General features: G+C 34.7%; 1 protein-coding gene across 5 annotated transcripts in view; it reads left to right on the top strand.

The window, feature by feature from the left end:
- LOC128220099 (uncharacterized) overlaps positions 1 to 16,907 on the top strand; it is a 70,158-nt gene that overhangs the window by 35,390 nt on the left and 17,861 nt on the right. For 4 of the 5 annotated variants that reach the window (XM_052928360.1, XM_052928358.1, XM_052928359.1 and 1 more), the window contains 29 exons: positions 104 to 402; positions 2,317 to 2,527; positions 2,992 to 3,234; positions 3,440 to 3,565; positions 3,916 to 4,110; positions 4,294 to 4,545; positions 5,966 to 6,158; positions 6,398 to 6,564; positions 7,173 to 7,343; positions 7,880 to 8,002; positions 8,353 to 8,478; positions 8,565 to 8,699; positions 9,300 to 9,413; positions 9,660 to 9,920; positions 10,091 to 10,213; positions 10,390 to 10,515; positions 10,789 to 10,914; positions 11,653 to 11,784; positions 12,081 to 12,158; positions 12,618 to 12,794; positions 12,915 to 13,034; positions 13,495 to 13,617; positions 13,864 to 13,989; positions 14,237 to 14,359; positions 14,589 to 14,852; positions 15,041 to 15,307; positions 15,522 to 15,628; positions 16,202 to 16,358; positions 16,663 to 16,794. In XM_052928360.1, coding sequence (XP_052784320.1) covers positions 104 to 402; positions 2,317 to 2,527; positions 2,992 to 3,234; positions 3,440 to 3,565; positions 3,916 to 4,110; positions 4,294 to 4,545; positions 5,966 to 6,158; positions 6,398 to 6,564; positions 7,173 to 7,343; positions 7,880 to 8,002; positions 8,353 to 8,478; positions 8,565 to 8,699; positions 9,300 to 9,413; positions 9,660 to 9,920; positions 10,091 to 10,213; positions 10,390 to 10,515; positions 10,789 to 10,914; positions 11,653 to 11,784; positions 12,081 to 12,158; positions 12,618 to 12,794; positions 12,915 to 13,034; positions 13,495 to 13,617; positions 13,864 to 13,989; positions 14,237 to 14,359; positions 14,589 to 14,852; positions 15,041 to 15,307; positions 15,522 to 15,628; positions 16,202 to 16,358; positions 16,663 to 16,794 — 4,797 coding nt within the window. The remainder of the gene's footprint in view (positions 1 to 103; positions 403 to 2,316; positions 2,528 to 2,991; positions 3,235 to 3,439; positions 3,566 to 3,915; positions 4,111 to 4,293; positions 4,546 to 5,965; positions 6,159 to 6,397; positions 6,565 to 7,172; positions 7,344 to 7,879; positions 8,003 to 8,352; positions 8,479 to 8,564; positions 8,700 to 9,299; positions 9,414 to 9,659; positions 9,921 to 10,090; positions 10,214 to 10,389; positions 10,516 to 10,788; positions 10,915 to 11,652; positions 11,785 to 12,080; positions 12,159 to 12,617; positions 12,795 to 12,914; positions 13,035 to 13,494; positions 13,618 to 13,863; positions 13,990 to 14,236; positions 14,360 to 14,588; positions 14,853 to 15,040; positions 15,308 to 15,521; positions 15,629 to 16,201; positions 16,359 to 16,662; positions 16,795 to 16,907) is intronic. The other variant, XM_052928362.1, reaches the window with a different exon arrangement.

Raw genomic sequence — 16,907 nt, 5'->3', positions numbered from 1 at the left:
TTCAGGTGTATAGAACGTTTGTTTTTGTGGGGGATGATATAGAGGGCTGGTATGGCTTTTTGAGGGATGATATGAAATAATGTGTATATATGTCTTGTTTTAGATGTCGAGGGACTTTTATTGAAACTAGTGACTAAACCCGGAATATGGAAATCCCATGACGAGTTGGATTGCATACATTGGTACAATCAACATATTACAATTAAAAATACGTATCACGAAATCATGTCTATCTACTTACCGGAATGTCCTTGTGACCTCAACCTTGCAAGGTTTGACCCATGGTTCTGGAGAATTGTTTCAAAAATCCGACGATTCTGGTGGCAAAGTAAGGATGACTTTGAGGGAGATGTTGTCTGTGTTGACATGTGGCATAGAAGTATATTTGATCCATATGGAAAGGTATGTTATGTTAATTAAATGCAAGCACGTGATCATTTTGCATGCACGTTTGTAGATTCGATTTAAAAAAATCGTTTCATTATAATTTAGCCATGAGATAAAACAAAGGTTTATAATACGAATACAAGTAGCTTAATGCAGCTGTGTATAATTGAGTGTAAGCATCGGTGAATGAAATCTTTCGTTAGCAAATTCGCGAACAGTAAACACTAGCAGAAATTGTACAACGTACAATATTTCATATACTGCTTCTTCATTGTCAACTTTTTGAAATGACCTAACGATTATTTTTCTATGTTATATATATTTTTTGTATTTCATATGCCTGTTCTTTTAGCTCATCCGTCGTCAGTATTCGTAAACTTTAAAAATATTCATGTCTGAAACCAATAGGACCATAGCCTTGATATTTAGCATGCAGCCACAAGTATAAGTCTTTTACAAAGAGTTATCATATAATGTCTATGAAGTCAAAGGTGGCCCTTCCTCAGGGGTTAGAAGTTATTTAAAGTTATTAAGTGGTACTTAACCAAGGTTGTTTAACTTTGTTGCTGGGATCAAAGCAGGCCCCGCTGCGGACCCTAGGTTTTATTTTCTATACATATATTTCTATATTAAGTAAACTATTCAAAATCTTCACTGCACTCTCATGGACCAGAGCATTGATCTTTTGTATGTAGCCAAATGTTGTTGATAATAACTACACTTAATTACTTCATTAGTAATCAAGGACCTCATAAGCAACCAATGATTTTTTACTTACCTTCTTAGTAACAACTTTTATTCTTAATAACCAATGACTTCCTTAGCACCCAATTATTTATTTAGCAACAAATGATTTTTTTTGGTACAAATGACAACCTTATCAGTAACCTACTTTCATAGCAACGTTTGTCTTCCTTAGCAACAAATTACTAAGCAACCAGACAGGTCCCGATCATCAACTTACTTTCCTAACTAGAAATCGTTTACTTATCAACCAATAACCATTTCAGCAACCAATAACTTTATAGGCAACCGCTTTCTTTAAACCAAATACATACAGCAATAGCAACCAATGTCTTTCTAAGCAATTACCTATACTCAGATCAACCGATGACTTCTTCAGCAACCAAATATTCCCTTAGTTACCAACAACTTTTTAGCAACCAGATAAGTCTACAGCTTGAAATTTCTTCCTAAAATATCAATTGCTTCATTAGCAACTAATGAGTTTCTTAGCAACCAAAGATTTCCAATTAATTCTTAGTGACCACCTACTGAATAAATACCATTGACTTCATTGGCAACCTATCAATTCATTAGGAAACAATAATTTCCTTAGTAACCACTTCATAAGCAACCAATAACTTTCCTATCATCCAATGACTTCCTAATCAACTCTCTTCATCCATAAACAATTATGGCTTTCTTAACAACCAATGACTTTCCAATAATTCGTTAGCAACTACCTTCATCCATAGCGATAAATGAAATCCTTAGCAGCCATTTTCTATCTAAGCAGCCAATTACTCTGATTTTCACTGATTACCTTTACCAAAAACGACTTTCTAAGCAAAACAATAACCTTCATAGCAACCACTGTCTTTCTGATGTACTACTTTTATCCATAACAGCCAGTTACTTCATAAGAAGCTATTATCTTCCATAGCAACATGTGTCTTCCGTTGCCATCAAAAAATGTCCCCGAGAACTAGCTCTCTTGCATTCCCTACAATACTAGTGATTTCCCTTGACAAGAACCAACCTGATTGGATGGTCATATCATTATGGGACAGATACAGGGTCATTTTGACTCCCGTTATTTAGGACCAAAATGCACTTAATTTTGCTTATTCGGTGTATTTAGGTTATATTCATGAATATACAATAATCATTGTCATCTGTTATATCTGCAATACTCTTTTTTTGCAGTCTTGTTGTTACTATCGCGAGTCGCGTCGATTTGTGGAAGGGCGTCCACTTGCTGGTGGTCTTTACCACTACCACCCGTCACTCTCCGCTAGCGATCATGCCATATATGATGTTGGAATGAAGCAAAAATGTTGCAAATCAAAGTACTGCGAATTATATTATCAACTTCACCCTATTGGAACTTGTTACACGCGGTCACCCTACAGTCAAGGTACTTTCAAAAAGCGACGTAATACAATTATCTATAGAGTGCAATTAGTCGAAATTAAGTGAACTTTAGGAGTAAGCCTGTAAGTGATATGCTGCAGTCAAAACTCGCTCTGTCTAAGTGTTTGAGACCTCGGAAAATACTTCGAGACAATGAACATTCGCTTTAATCGAAATTCAATACATGTCTACAATAATAAACTAAGCATTCGGAAACAGTTAGACATTCGTGAAGATCGAGATAACATAATTTGACATAGGGAGTTTCGGTTGTAATTCGTTGCATCTTATAAAAGAGCATTTCATTTAAATAAGTATGCTTAAATACATTTATTACTTTGTATAAACTTCATCCCTTAGTGACCTTAAAAATCAACGTAATTCTTTCTGTGGTTCTCTTCAAAAGGTATCACGTCATAACACTATGTATGTTTCTACTTCTTTGATGTGTTTAATAATATTTCAAAGGGAATTTCTGGGGAGACCCTCATATTAGCACATTGGATCGAATGAATTATACTTTCAACGGGCTTGGAGAATACACACTTCTTTTGACGGAATCCAACAATACTTGGTTCACTTTGCAAGCACGAACCGAGCGAGCCGTTAAACACGATGGTAACCTGTCTGATGCGACTATATTCAGTGCTTTTGCAGCAAAGGATCATACAAATGCCTCCTTACACGCTGAATTAAACTCGGCAAAACATGGTGATATTAATATTTTAAAAATTTAAAGCCGTTTAAAAGTCTTACCTTGTTCTTAAAGCACAAAGTAATGGATGTAACGGACATGACACAAATGCGCCTTTTTCTAACAATGACTGTTCAATTGGGAAGATTTAACAATGTATACATTGTAAGTTGAAGAATGATACATTCACTTTGATTTTTATTTGTTTGGTATGTCCTACAGGATTAATTTTGTACGGTGACGGGTTGGATTTTACAAAACAATTCCTGTCCGGTGATGAGTATGATTCTTCCACGTTATCTATTTCAAACAACAATGGTTCTGCGAGGGTGTTTTTTAAAAATACAGGTATCTTTATACTCGTTTTCCTTATTCTGTCAGTTTAACTGTGCATTAAGAGTGTGTTATAAACTGATATCCTCAAACAGAGAGGTAAGATAATAGGACGGCACTAAGTGGACGTTATCAATGTCATATCTACCATTAATATTTACGACCACAAACAATACATCGACATTGCTTTTTGCCATACTATAATATTGTTTCTGCTGCTGAAAAATCTCTCTTCCGAAAAATATAAGTATTAATTGCATAGAGTTGTTTTGATATTTTTGGAAGCTTATGCACTGTTTTAATGAGGTGATGAAGTACCGAGTTAATATCTACTTACTAATTGCTTATGATTTGACTTGTAACAGGTGTTATGCTGGATATAGGTGTTGGTGTCGAGATGTTATCTTTGAGTACAATAGTGCCATCCAGTTTGGCCAACAATACACGTGGGCTTCTGGGAAATTTTGACGGCGATCCAACTAATGACTTGAGGTTTCCAAACAGAACTATTCTTAACTCCTCCTCCTCAGAGCGAGAAATTTTCTTCTACGGTCAAACATGTATGTAATGTTGTATGGGAACATATATGAAATGTTGAATAATTTATAAGACAAGTCGGATAATAATCGGGATGAAATGGTCGAGTACCAGTACTTATACGAGCTGATTGTTGATGCATTATTTTTCACTACTCTAGTGTCAATTTGGACCTCTTCGGACTGCATAATATTTCTTTACTTTAGGGGCTGTAAATGAAAGAACAACAGTGTTCTTGTATGAGGATGGAAAAGATCACGATAACTTTCACAACTCTTCATATGTACCACTCTTTCTGGACGAGATTGATAATGTCACAATGGCTTTGGCCATAGAGGCTTGCAGTGGAACATCAAGCACAGAGTGTATTTACGACTTCGCACTCACACTGAATCCGGCGATTGCTGCAGATACAGTGGATAGAAGAAAGCAGTTCGACCAAGATCAAGAGGAAATAGGTATAGCAAAATCTGGCGTTTAGTGTTATATGGCCGTGTGTTATGTAACTCCGTACTTTGTCTACATTGCATGTATGATTATATTATTTGAACTCTTTCGGGTTCGCTGAATATGACATATTGATTAAATTGATGCAAGGTGCTAACTAACTTAGTTATAAATTTTGGGATGCAAACGAATATTCGAATATTCGAGTAGTCGATCGAATGTCTGGTATTCAAATGTAAAAATCGGTTTACGAAAATTCGATGTGTTTTGTTAAATAACCAATATAAAAAACATTTTGCCTACAGCTGAGCTGTTGTGTATTTAGTTCGTTTGTCTTGGTTTTACCAGAGGCTCGAATGACATGACAATGCAGTACGCGCCAAATGTCAATTTGGGACATATCTTCGGGTACTATAAACAGTCTTCGTAAGTTTACAATAACTGGCTTCATGACAAGTGACATCAAACAAATTTCTTTTTTTTTCGGTAAATTTAAATGACCATGCCAAGGATTTAAGGAATCGGCCTTCACACTAAAGTATTTTTGGCTGCCAATTAAACTGTATTATATGCTTAAATCACCGTGAATATATGTATGGCATGTGCATCTATGTGCTATAAACTTTGTTCCGTATATAAATATTACTTTTGTGCTTTGAAATATAACTGGATATATTTTTGTATTGTTGTACAAATAATGACTCAAAATCAACGTTTGTTTTCGTTTTATTTTTTTTAATAGTTCTTCAGTTGCTTTTGTTTTTACATAGTTAATTTAAAGGTCTATCACAGAACGAGGCTTCTTGTCCTACGAAACGATCCACCGTTATTTAACCGGCAATTTACGAATTTCGCCAATTTAAATTCGCATTGATTTCATATATGATTGCTGTGAAATGCTGTGGAATTGAAATTATTCGATTTTGTGCTTTTTGTTCAAAATTTATACGGTATTTTTGTTGGGATTTTTTCTGCAAATGTAGGATTTCAAAGGCCAATCAGGAGGAAGAAATGAAGGTTTAATGCGTGTATAGTCGTTAACAGGCCCGGAAAGTACTATAGCGAATACTAATAGCTTTATACAACTTCTTAAAGATTCATTTTAATATTTCAATTCAGAAGAATTACAGATTATTCGAATATCTGTTTTGCCGTTCGTTTGCATCCCTAGTAATTATCAGCATTTCAACTAATACTGATGATTTTATTATTTCGAGTTTCTTAAGTGTCTTTCTTACAAACAGTATTGGTATTTTGTCCACATACTTTTGCTTAAGTTATAAATTATGACGGTAAGTCATTAACCAGAAATGTGTTTTGTTTCCAAGCATTGTGCAATGATTTGCAAAACCCAAGAGCTCTAAAAAGCCATAGTCATGATGGAGTTTATTAATGATTGTGTTGCATTTTTTTGTTTTATTTTAAATTCAGATGAAGTTATACCAACTGTTGACGGATGCAATGTCGTCAACGTCACTTTAGGGGGAAATGTAACGTGTACTGTAAATGTTGACGACAACATCGATATACAGATCCTGGAAAACAACACATATAATGCTACTTTTGATCGATTGTCATCAACTATAACATATACTCATACTGGTGACATATCATCTCCGTTAAGGTATTTTACAGGTTTCTTGATAAAACAATATGTGATCGATAGGGGACGGATCTAGTTTTTAATCTACGTATACTTAACGATTCCTTTGATACCCATTGGTCTGACATTTTAAATAAAAATATCAAGAGGGGGTCCGAAATATGAGGTCAATTCTGTCAAATAGTAAAACGACAATTCCTAACGATTAGGCGTTAAGACTTTTAAAGTCTGAGAGTCAATATCCTTTTACACCACACTAGGTATCAGGCAATCAATCAGGAAGGTCTCGTGTCTGTCGAGCATGTTATCTCCGTGGTCGTTTGTACAGGGTGTAACGATCATGGCAGTTGTACGCCAGATTTACGGCTAGATCGGGTTGACGAAAACTTCAGATACTACGAATGTGAATGTCGGCCAGAATATGACGGTAACTTAAAATGATATTCAAGTAAAAGCATAAAGCTTTCTCTTTGTTCACTCAGTTCCTAAGACCGAAACCTTTTGGGTTGCCGATGTTATGCAAAGGAGGATTTATCAACATGATTTGAGATTTATACATGTAGTAAACTAATTGTGTACTTGAAGATATATATTTCAGTTTGCTAAAGCTGTTAAGCAAGTTTCATTGAATTTTAATTATGATTCAAATCAAGCAAACCTAAACGAACAGCAACTTTTGAGAAATCGAGAACAATTAAGGTGACTGTGCAAGTCGTTGACTGCATGGGACTGCAAAAACGACAACGAGCCAAGCAAACAAACAAAAAAGTGTGAAATTCTTACTTGGAACCGAGAAAATAACATCGCGCGTGTAGAAATATTGGCTCTCGAAAAACCGAGCCATCCGATCGAAATTTATCGAAAAACTCGGTCCTTTTAATACAATTTATGCCAACGAGGATATCGAGCCAGGCGATATCAAGCCAACGAATATTAACTGTAACCCTATATTACTTTACTAACGTTGGCAATCGTAGCTTGTATACGATAACGCTTAATCTAATATGAAGATTTCTATTCCCTCTGTTTTCTCAGGAATTAACTGCGAAAGTAACTACAATGGTTGTGCTGGTAACCCTTGTACCCTTGGCCGTAACTGCACTGATTTGTCACCGGAGGAGCAGCAAAGTCAAGGACGAGCGTACATGTGTAGTGAGTGTCCATTAGGGTACACATCTCGAGAAGGCGACGACAATGTTTGCATTGGTATATTTATTTATTTATTTACATCAGTAGATATTCTTGTTTATACTAAAATATTTCACAAATTGGCTTTTACCTGTATTGCTTCGCTATATAATTGATGTATCGGTTTAACCAGCATGTTTTTCAGATAAAAATACTTCAAAAACGATAATCAGAATAATAACTTTATTTGGTGATAGAATATGATAACGATCATTAACAATAATATAAGTTTACAGAATTTAGAATTGACTAAAACATGTTTTACCTGAGTCTCTCTCTTCTAGTGTGAGATATTGTGGGACACATACTGTTATCCATTGTATTGTATATGTTAAACAATTTTTGACGGAATATGATTGATATACATAAACACTTTGTTCCTGTCCTAAGGCCAATACACCTGGATTATACTGTTAATGATTTTTCATAGAAATAACCACATTTGATTTAGTTTCATGATAATATATTTCCATTTTGCAAATCAAAAAAATAACTTCTGTATATATAAAGCAGACTCATACACGAAGCCTTAGACGAAACCGTCCTTGTTTCAGACATCGATGAATGCGCTAGTTACAGTTCTTGCGAACAATCTTGTATAAATACCGAAGGAAGTTTCATATGTGTATGTGAACAAGGATTACAACAAGACCGCACAAACTTATCTGCGTGCAGAGGTATTTATACATAGAGTTTGAATAAGTTATAACAAATGCATACAATATATATATATCTGACATATCTGTTCACAGTTTCAACCATGAATTGTAAGTGTTATCATTGTTATATCTGTTTTTAAAATTTTAAAATAAACTGATTTTTTTATGATTCTAATTTTACTTGATAGCATGTGAGGTACATATATTTGTCAGGAAAACTTATGTGATTATTGACTAGTTGGATTAAATTTAATGTGATATTTTGTTCATGGAAGCTTATGACTATCATTACCGGCCTGTTTGGTATTGATAGATTTTGCCTTCCGGAAGTTTGATAGTATTGCCTTGTCTGTATTTGTATTTTATAGATTTCAATGAATGCGAAGACGAAACTCATAACTGTAGTCAGGTGTGCGACAACTTTTACGGCGGTTATCGATGTGAATGTAGGACGGGCTTTGTTCTGAACGAGACCACCGGGCAATGTTTACAGGGTACGACCGAGTTTTAGATATGTTACTAATTGATCAGGATATTGATAGGCGATATTTAAAATTAAACTCATTTAATTGTTTTACAGGCGACGTTAATCAATGTGACCCTACCACCATAAATTGCACCAACACAGCTGGATGCACCGTAGACGAATACAATACAACAACATGTTTTTGCGAGCGAGGATTTGAGCTGGATCGTTTGGGAAAAAATTGCCAAGGTTTTAAGATTTGGTAGAAATCAGCAATAACATGCATTTCAGAACGCAGGTTGCAGGAAAAGTAGTATGTGCGTTACTGTTTGAAACATATGATAGCTAAGTGTCTATTTACCACAGTCTTGCATTGAATGTAAGATGCAAAATATTATAACAAATTTTACAAACATGTCTTCGCCGCTGATAAAGAAGTTCCATCCAACGGGAGAAATAATTTATGAATAAGTTCTTAAACAAAACATGGTTCTATTGTACCATGAAAGTTGTGTAACCAGATATGGTATTGACTTCTCGTTTCAATCAGAGCAATATTCATTTGACATTTCGTATGCATTTGTGAATAAGGCGTTCCAGATCAACTAGATATATTCATTGACATTTCAAATTACTACAGATTTTTCTAAGCAGTAATTATAATTGTGTGTTTATAAACTCGAAAAAATCAACACGAAAAATTACAATGTATTGTTGTTACCGATCCACTCCAATACTTTGAGTAATTTGATTATATTTATGTTACCACTCATTTGGTAATAAATATATGCACATTGCCTATATGTTGGCTTAAAAATGTTATTTTCTTATATTTGATGGTATTTGCAGATATTGACGAATGTCTGCGACACATATGTCCTCAAGAATGCATCAATTTCAATGGTGGATTTGAATGTTCGTGTTTAGATGGATACCGACTAGAAGGAATATCCACATGTTCTGGTATGTGCCATTTTCAAAGATTGAATGTCTGAAAACAAAACTTAAACTTCAAAACATTAGTAAAACCAGCGATAAGCGATAAGATTGAACCAGATTAAACGAGAACAAATATTAATGAAATGAGTTTTACATTTTTTTGTATTTCAGATTGTAAAATATGCCTTTATATTGTATATTAAGGTATAACTTTGCTGCCCACAAAAGTTTTTTTAATTGGACATTGACTTAATTTTATTTTTTATCAAGTATGTGAAGTACCATATTATGGACATGAATGCAACAATACGTGTGACTGTACCGGAAGAGGGGCGATGGAATGCAACACTGTCAGAGGTTGTGAGTGTGAGGAGGGATGGGTCGGAAGCACGTGCGATGATGACACTAATGAGTGTTACGTAGATCCTGACATATGCGCAGATGTTCGAAAGTATTGCACTAATATTGTTGGATCTTACACGTGTGATTGCATAAATGGGTATGAGAAGAACGACGAAGATGCATGCACTGGTAAGTGTCTCGAGGAATCGTTGTTGTTTTTTTAATTTTAAATATTGCATCTTACTATTAGCGTTTATTTCGTTATGATATGTTTTAGTAGAAATGCTATCCCTATTATGCATATGTTCAATTATATCAATCACTTAATGAATAACATTGCCTGTAATTATGATACACAGATGTTGATGAATGTACCGACGCGTCGTTAAACGACTGCCACCAACAGTGTTCGAACAACATTGGCAGTTACACGTGCGGTTGTAGCGTTGGTTATGTCAAAATAAATGGAACGTCGTGTCAAGGTCAGGACTAGTTTAATCCAAGGAATGAAAACAATGTGTCTCAGATTTATTGATTATTATCGAATATAATATGTTCTTTCAAAGAAGTATTTGCCGTAATTACAGATAATAAGACGATTATTTCAAATCAGTTTCGTTGAAAAACATGGGCCTAATTTTAATTTAATTACTTTAAGATTTTGATGAATGTGCCCGTGGAACTGCGACCTGTGAGCAAATATGTGAGAATAAGCCTGGCTCCTACAACTGCTATTGTCACTTTGGCTACAAATTGAATGATGATCGTCGGACATGTACCAAACGTTAGTCGCAATGACAACGACGATGTGTTTTAGTGTATATCTAAAACATAACATTTCAGTTGTATTTAGTTCGCAATGCGTTATACTAAATTAAGTATATGGGAACATGCTAAATATTAATAGTAGGTTTATAACACTGAGTAATATTCACATTTAATATTTCTATCAGTAATTTGGGTCTACCTTAGTTTATAGTACAATCGAATAATTGCTCTACATGACAATCACATTATCGGAATTCTACATCTATAGTGTTCCGATTTATTGTTTCAGTTGCTGATCCGTGCAGAACATTGTTTAATCTGACATGTTCCGGGTACTGTGTAGTCAAAGATAACACCTCAGATTGTAGGTGTCGAAAAGGGTTTGTTATAGGACAAGATGCACAGACATGTCTTGGTACGTGTTTTTTATGTTCTTTCATTAACAGTACATATGATCGTACACAGAGATGCCGAGATAATGTATCGACTGATTTTATTCTTATAACCAGATACATACTTCTATTTCATCTTGATTACGTTTAGCGTTTTAGTGAATTACATTGATTGATAATATCAAACATCAATCCCAGAACGAGGATGCAAATCCGGGAAAATACGCAATTACCTGATCTTATTTTGCATTGTTTACAAAAATGAACGCAGAGGAATTGGTATAATTCGGGGTTTTTTATAAAGATATATCGCTTTTTCTTGGGATATATATCTTGAAAATAGGGAAATTCAGAGGCTAATTTGTGGAACAATAAGGGTCCGTCGCGTGTACCGTATACGACACAGAAGGGTAACAGGGCTCCGGCTATTACGTTAGTGAATACTAGTTTACTACAATTCTTAAAGGTTCATTTTGGTATTCGAATATTCGATCGAAAGAATTACCGAATATTCGAATATCAATTTTGCCATTCGTTTGCATCCCTAATTGATATACAAATTTAAACATTTACATTCGCAAAACTTATCTCGGAGTTTGGGCAGTTACTGAAAGAGATAATTATTATTTAAAATGTTTTATCAGTGAACAGTCTCAATTAAAGCGATTTTGCAACATTGTACATGAAATATACATAAAAAATAAATGCATCTAAAACATCTCTCAGAGAATGTATTTAAATATTTATAATATTTTTCTCAGATGTAAATGAATGCCAAACTAGTGAGTTGAATGGCTGTGATTCTACTGCCACATGTATGAACACTTACGGATCATATCAGTGTGAATGCCCAATAGGTGCGCGTTTGGAAAACGATGGTCGCACATGCACAGGTATTGTTAACTTGAATCGCATTTCTTTGTTTATCAAAACTGCATGAAGGCATTTCATACAATTTATATTTTGACTGTTTTCAGCTTTCAAACTTTTATTTTAAGTGATACCTGCAATGTGTTTGAAAATGCAGCATACACTCCTTAATTTGTTTTGACGAAGATGAGATTTCAAACCCTTTTATAATGGTTTAAGAAGGCATGATCAAAACATGATATTATATATTTGTCACTGTAAACTATATTATACTGTGATAATAAATACTATCTGACAAATAATATCGATATTATTTTAGAATGCGATGAATTCCATTTTGGTCGAGATTGTACACAGGAGTGCAGCTGCATTAAGGGCACATGTGACAATATAATAGGTATGTTAGTTCTTTGATTTAAATGATATTATATTTTTAATATTTTCAGGAAATGATGTTTGACTATTGCAATTCTGTCACATATTTTAGCGTCAAATTTAATTTACAAATTATGATGCTATCAATCTGTTTAGATAATACCTTGAATGCAAACGTTGAGATTGTTTCGACCCGAGTCTAGTTGTCTTGGATGCTTGAAAGATATCAGTGCCGTTTGATAAAATACGCCAATTTTCATCTAATCAATGAAGATTCGATTAAATGTGTACCAATCTACAAACATATACAACAACATTGATTATGTTTATTTTGAAATTTCTTGCGCTTCCCGAACCACACGCCTGTATAGAAATAGTGATTTTTTTGTTTGTTTTGGCCTTTGTTCTATTTTGATATATATGACTGTTTAATGTTTAAGCAAATTCCTATTTTCTTGCATTTCTTCGTATTTTTCTTTAGGTTGTATTTGTGAAAGTGGATGGATGGGACCTAACTGCGATGTTGATGTAGACGAATGTGCTTTAAACGCAGTCAACTGCACACTTCCTTACACACAGTGCGTGAATGCACCCGGGTCTGCATCTTGTCAATGTAAAACAGGGTACACTGCTGAAGGAACATCAGACGAATGTTTAGGTATTTCGTATATGAATATCCAAAGTGTATTGCTTATAAATCGGGTCCATAGGTTGAAACGTTGCAGTAAAATGTATGATGGTTTGGTTATCTTAATATAAGTTGGATTATGTTCCATAGATATCGATGAATGCATAAAAATATCGACGCACGACTGTGAACAATTTTGCAATAACACTGACGGAAGTTACGAATGCAGTTGTCGACATGGATTTTTGCAAAATGGCGGAAGTTGTACAGGTAAACTTCAGCATCATGCAAAGGCAACATTTCTAATGATATTGTGGTAGTTTTTGTATATAAACTGCAGAATATTCTTATTGTTGTGCTGTGCCCTTGTGGCCATATGGTCATACTAGGTTTATTCGAGACTTTTAATGTAGGTTTATATATTTATATAATTTCACTTACATTTAAACCCTCACTTTTGATTTTAAAAGCTTAAACATATTTATTTTACAACGATTGTAAATGAAGTTATTACAGCATTATATTAATCACACTCGTTGGCACGATTTTATGCGAGTGTGTAGTCTTATGTTGTGGGGGAAACCGGAGCACCCTGAGAAAACCCACTTGTCCGGCTTTGTGAACACAAATCAAACACACTTGCGCCCAAGCCGGGAATCGAACCCTGTGCGCCTAGGTGAAAAGCGAGTGCACTAAGGACTGCTCAAACAGGAAAACTTTCGTTTTTCAGATATTGATGAGTGTAAGGGAACACACGACTGTGACCACCAGTGTACAAACCTTATCGGCAGTTTCAAGTGCTTCTGTGACACCGGGTACAGTTTGAATCTCGTGGACAGACAATCTTGCATACGTATGGAATTACTGTAGTCATTTGTATTACAAGTACTTGTGAAGTAGATTAACATATTCTTTATATGTTGTCTGGCTGGTGTTTTCAAGTAATTAGAAGATGAGAAAAGATTAAAATGATCAAACAATGTATTATTTGCAATAATAATTATCAATTATTTTATAATAACATATTGTGTCTTATGCGGTCAAAATACTACATGTTGTTCACGTCGATATTAAGAAAAAAGGTACATATTCTTTTCAGCGGAAAACGTGTGCACGGATGACGAACGTATCAGGTGTCCGCAAAATGCTACCTGTGCCGTTACGAACGGGAATGTCACTTGTACCTGTCTAAAAGGCTCTCATTTGATTAATGGAAGCTGCGACGGTAAGGTTGTTCAAATCATTTCTTTATGTAATAGTTTATGCTTAAATACAACTAACTTTCCTTTTTGTGGAGATGGTCATGCTCAATACATGTATGATGAATTGCTATGTTTATTGCAATACACAGTAAACTATTTGCAGTTTACATCATAAGTGACGAATTATCTGATGTATGCAATTCCAAAAACTTGAAAGGAGGGAGGGGCAATCGTATACCTTAAACTTATAAGGTATTACTTGTGATTCAGATATAAACGAATGCCAGCAGGAAACAGATGCTTGTACGCATCAGTGCCTAAACAAATATGGCGGATACGTTTGTTCATGTGATATGGGGTTCCAACTGTTATCTGACGGGTTTACTTGTGAAGGTAAGCTACAATAAACGGTTAATATCTGTTTTTGTTCTTACATGTTATTACAAATAGACATACACTGTAGTCGGTCTTATCTATTCCTGCTTTAAATCATGTATATATTGTTTTTCCTAATTGTTTAAAACGTATTATATGTTATGGACATCTTATGTAACAACTTACGCATGAAGCAAAAGATATACGACTTTAATTTGAACAACATTGATGTGTGTTCATGTTTCAGAGTGTTCAGGCTGGCTATACGGTCAGAACTGTGATTCACCATGTTTATGTGACCAAGACAATACCAAAACATGCAACGGAACAAACGGAGAATGTTCTTGTAAAGCTGGTTGGTTAGGCTCCATCTGTTCCGAAAACCTGAATGAATGCTCTCCTGGTGGCTCCAACAACTGCCCTTATAATTCAAGTTGTGTTGACACTCCAGGGAGTTTTAAATGTGTGTGTAACACTGGCTATCTCATGAATGGATATGGGAAGTGCCAAGGTATAGATGATATTAATATACGTGTTATTATGAGTTAAATCATACCTACTTTTTAACCTGCAATTTATGATACAAAATACGTACATTCGATATATACTTTTCGATACGTTATTAAATCAATCGCGGCAATATGTTGAAAATGCATGCGTTCAATTCTAGTTTGCTTAAAGTTAAACGTTTTCTTAAAGAATGTCAGCAGGGTCATTATGGAAATGACTGTGTTCACACTTGCGCGTGCAATGGGCTGAGGACCGAATCTTGCAATCACGTGACAGGAACTTGTGCGTGCGATGAAGGCTGGACGGGTGAAATATGTGACGAAGATGTTGACGAATGCGGAGATCAAAGTTTGTACACTTGCAAGATCAATTCTAGGTGTAGTAATACGTTTGGCAGTTATCTTTGTAACTGCAACAGAGGCTATAATACACAAGCAAGTGGCGATAACTGTAGCGGTAAGCTAAACGCAAAAATATGTCAGCTAGTTCCAATATAATGTATATACCATGTATACGATATCAAATGTCAAATAGGTTATTTTGAGTTCTAATACATACGTTTGAATGACATTCATTTGCTCTATTTGAACAAAATTGTAGTTGATATGTGTCAGAATTTACTAGTTAATGTCCTCCTTATTATTCTAAAGTGCTTTACATTATGTGATAGAATGTGTCAACTTTACCTTTGGGTGGAGTTGCAATGAAACATGCCCATGCCAACAGGATCATTCCTCAAAATGTGACAACGTTAATGGGAGCTGTTTCTGTTTACAGGTCAGTAGCCAAGATACAATTAAACAAAACAAAAATATCAAGCTCGGTAGCCTAATAATTCACCAAGATTATGTTTAAAAACACATTGGTCATGGAAATACTCAACTAAAGACACAGAGCGTCACAGGTCAACACATAAAACAAGCATATTAATTAAAAGATGTCAATATAGAGAACATACTAGGGGAAAAACAGTTTGTGAAAGCTCAACCTAATACTTGATCGAACTTTTTTGTAAACAAAGTCTTCATAAAACATAATAAAAATACAAAACTTTAAAAGTAAGATTCTTAAAAGTCACAGAACAATAAAACAATATTGCAATTACTTTTAAACGTCCATTAAAATATTAATGCACCGCCATTAAACGTCATGGAAACTAAGGTACGTAATAAGAGTTCTAAACTATTATCCTCTTTAACGCGTAGTTTTACAATGACGAAAAATAATTCCTATTATCATAGCATTTTGTATTAATTATACTAAGTTGCAGCTCAACGTTTCTTTACCCTTTCTTTACCCTCAAAGTGAAAGATAAATCGATTCGTTATATGTATGTTTTTTCAACTGTAGGGTTGGAAAGGACAGATATGCTCCGAAGATCTGGACGAGTGTTCAGAAACGCCTGACGTTTGCTCTGTGAAAGATAACAGTCATTGCGAAAACGTGGACGGCTCATACTTATGTTCTTGTGACGCTGGGTACACTGCAAAAGATGAAATTTGTAAAGGTAGACTGTTTGCATATATTATATCTGATTTGAAAACAAGAAATTATTCCCTTTGTGTATAAATGTCATAAATTATTAGACATATCTCATTCAGATCAAAGTTTTACACTAATCATAACTGTTAAACTCTCATTCAACCGAGCGTATGTTTTCATACTTTTATGTACTTATTCCTACATTCCGGAATATACTGATAAATATAACTTACAGTCGCCTTTGGTATATTTGCCCTTCCTGTGTTATGTATAATTTGGATGCAAAAAGTATACATGCTCATGTATTCTGCCTGTTATCGGTATTTAAGACATCAAGGAGTGTTTAGCTGAGGACTTGAACCACTGTGATGAGCGCGCCGAGTGTGAAGAAACTGACGGGAATTACACTTGCCTTTGTCCAGTTGGAACGCACCTGCAAGATGACGGACGTTCTTGTATAGGTAGATCACCTAGTTCATCCTGTTTTCCTTCTATCGTTGTTAACCGTCACGGTATGTTTTGTAAATTAAATTTTTGACATCATTTGTTTCGAAAATATTTAAAAAATATTTAC

The sequence above is a fragment of the Mya arenaria genome, chromosome 15, assembly GCF_026914265.1.
Source record: "Mya arenaria isolate MELC-2E11 chromosome 15, ASM2691426v1".
NCBI classification, from domain to species: Eukaryota; Metazoa; Mollusca; class Bivalvia; order Myida; family Myidae; genus Mya; species Mya arenaria.
The sequence above is the reverse complement of the archived record's forward strand: the minus strand, read 5'-3'. Positions and strand labels throughout refer to the sequence as shown.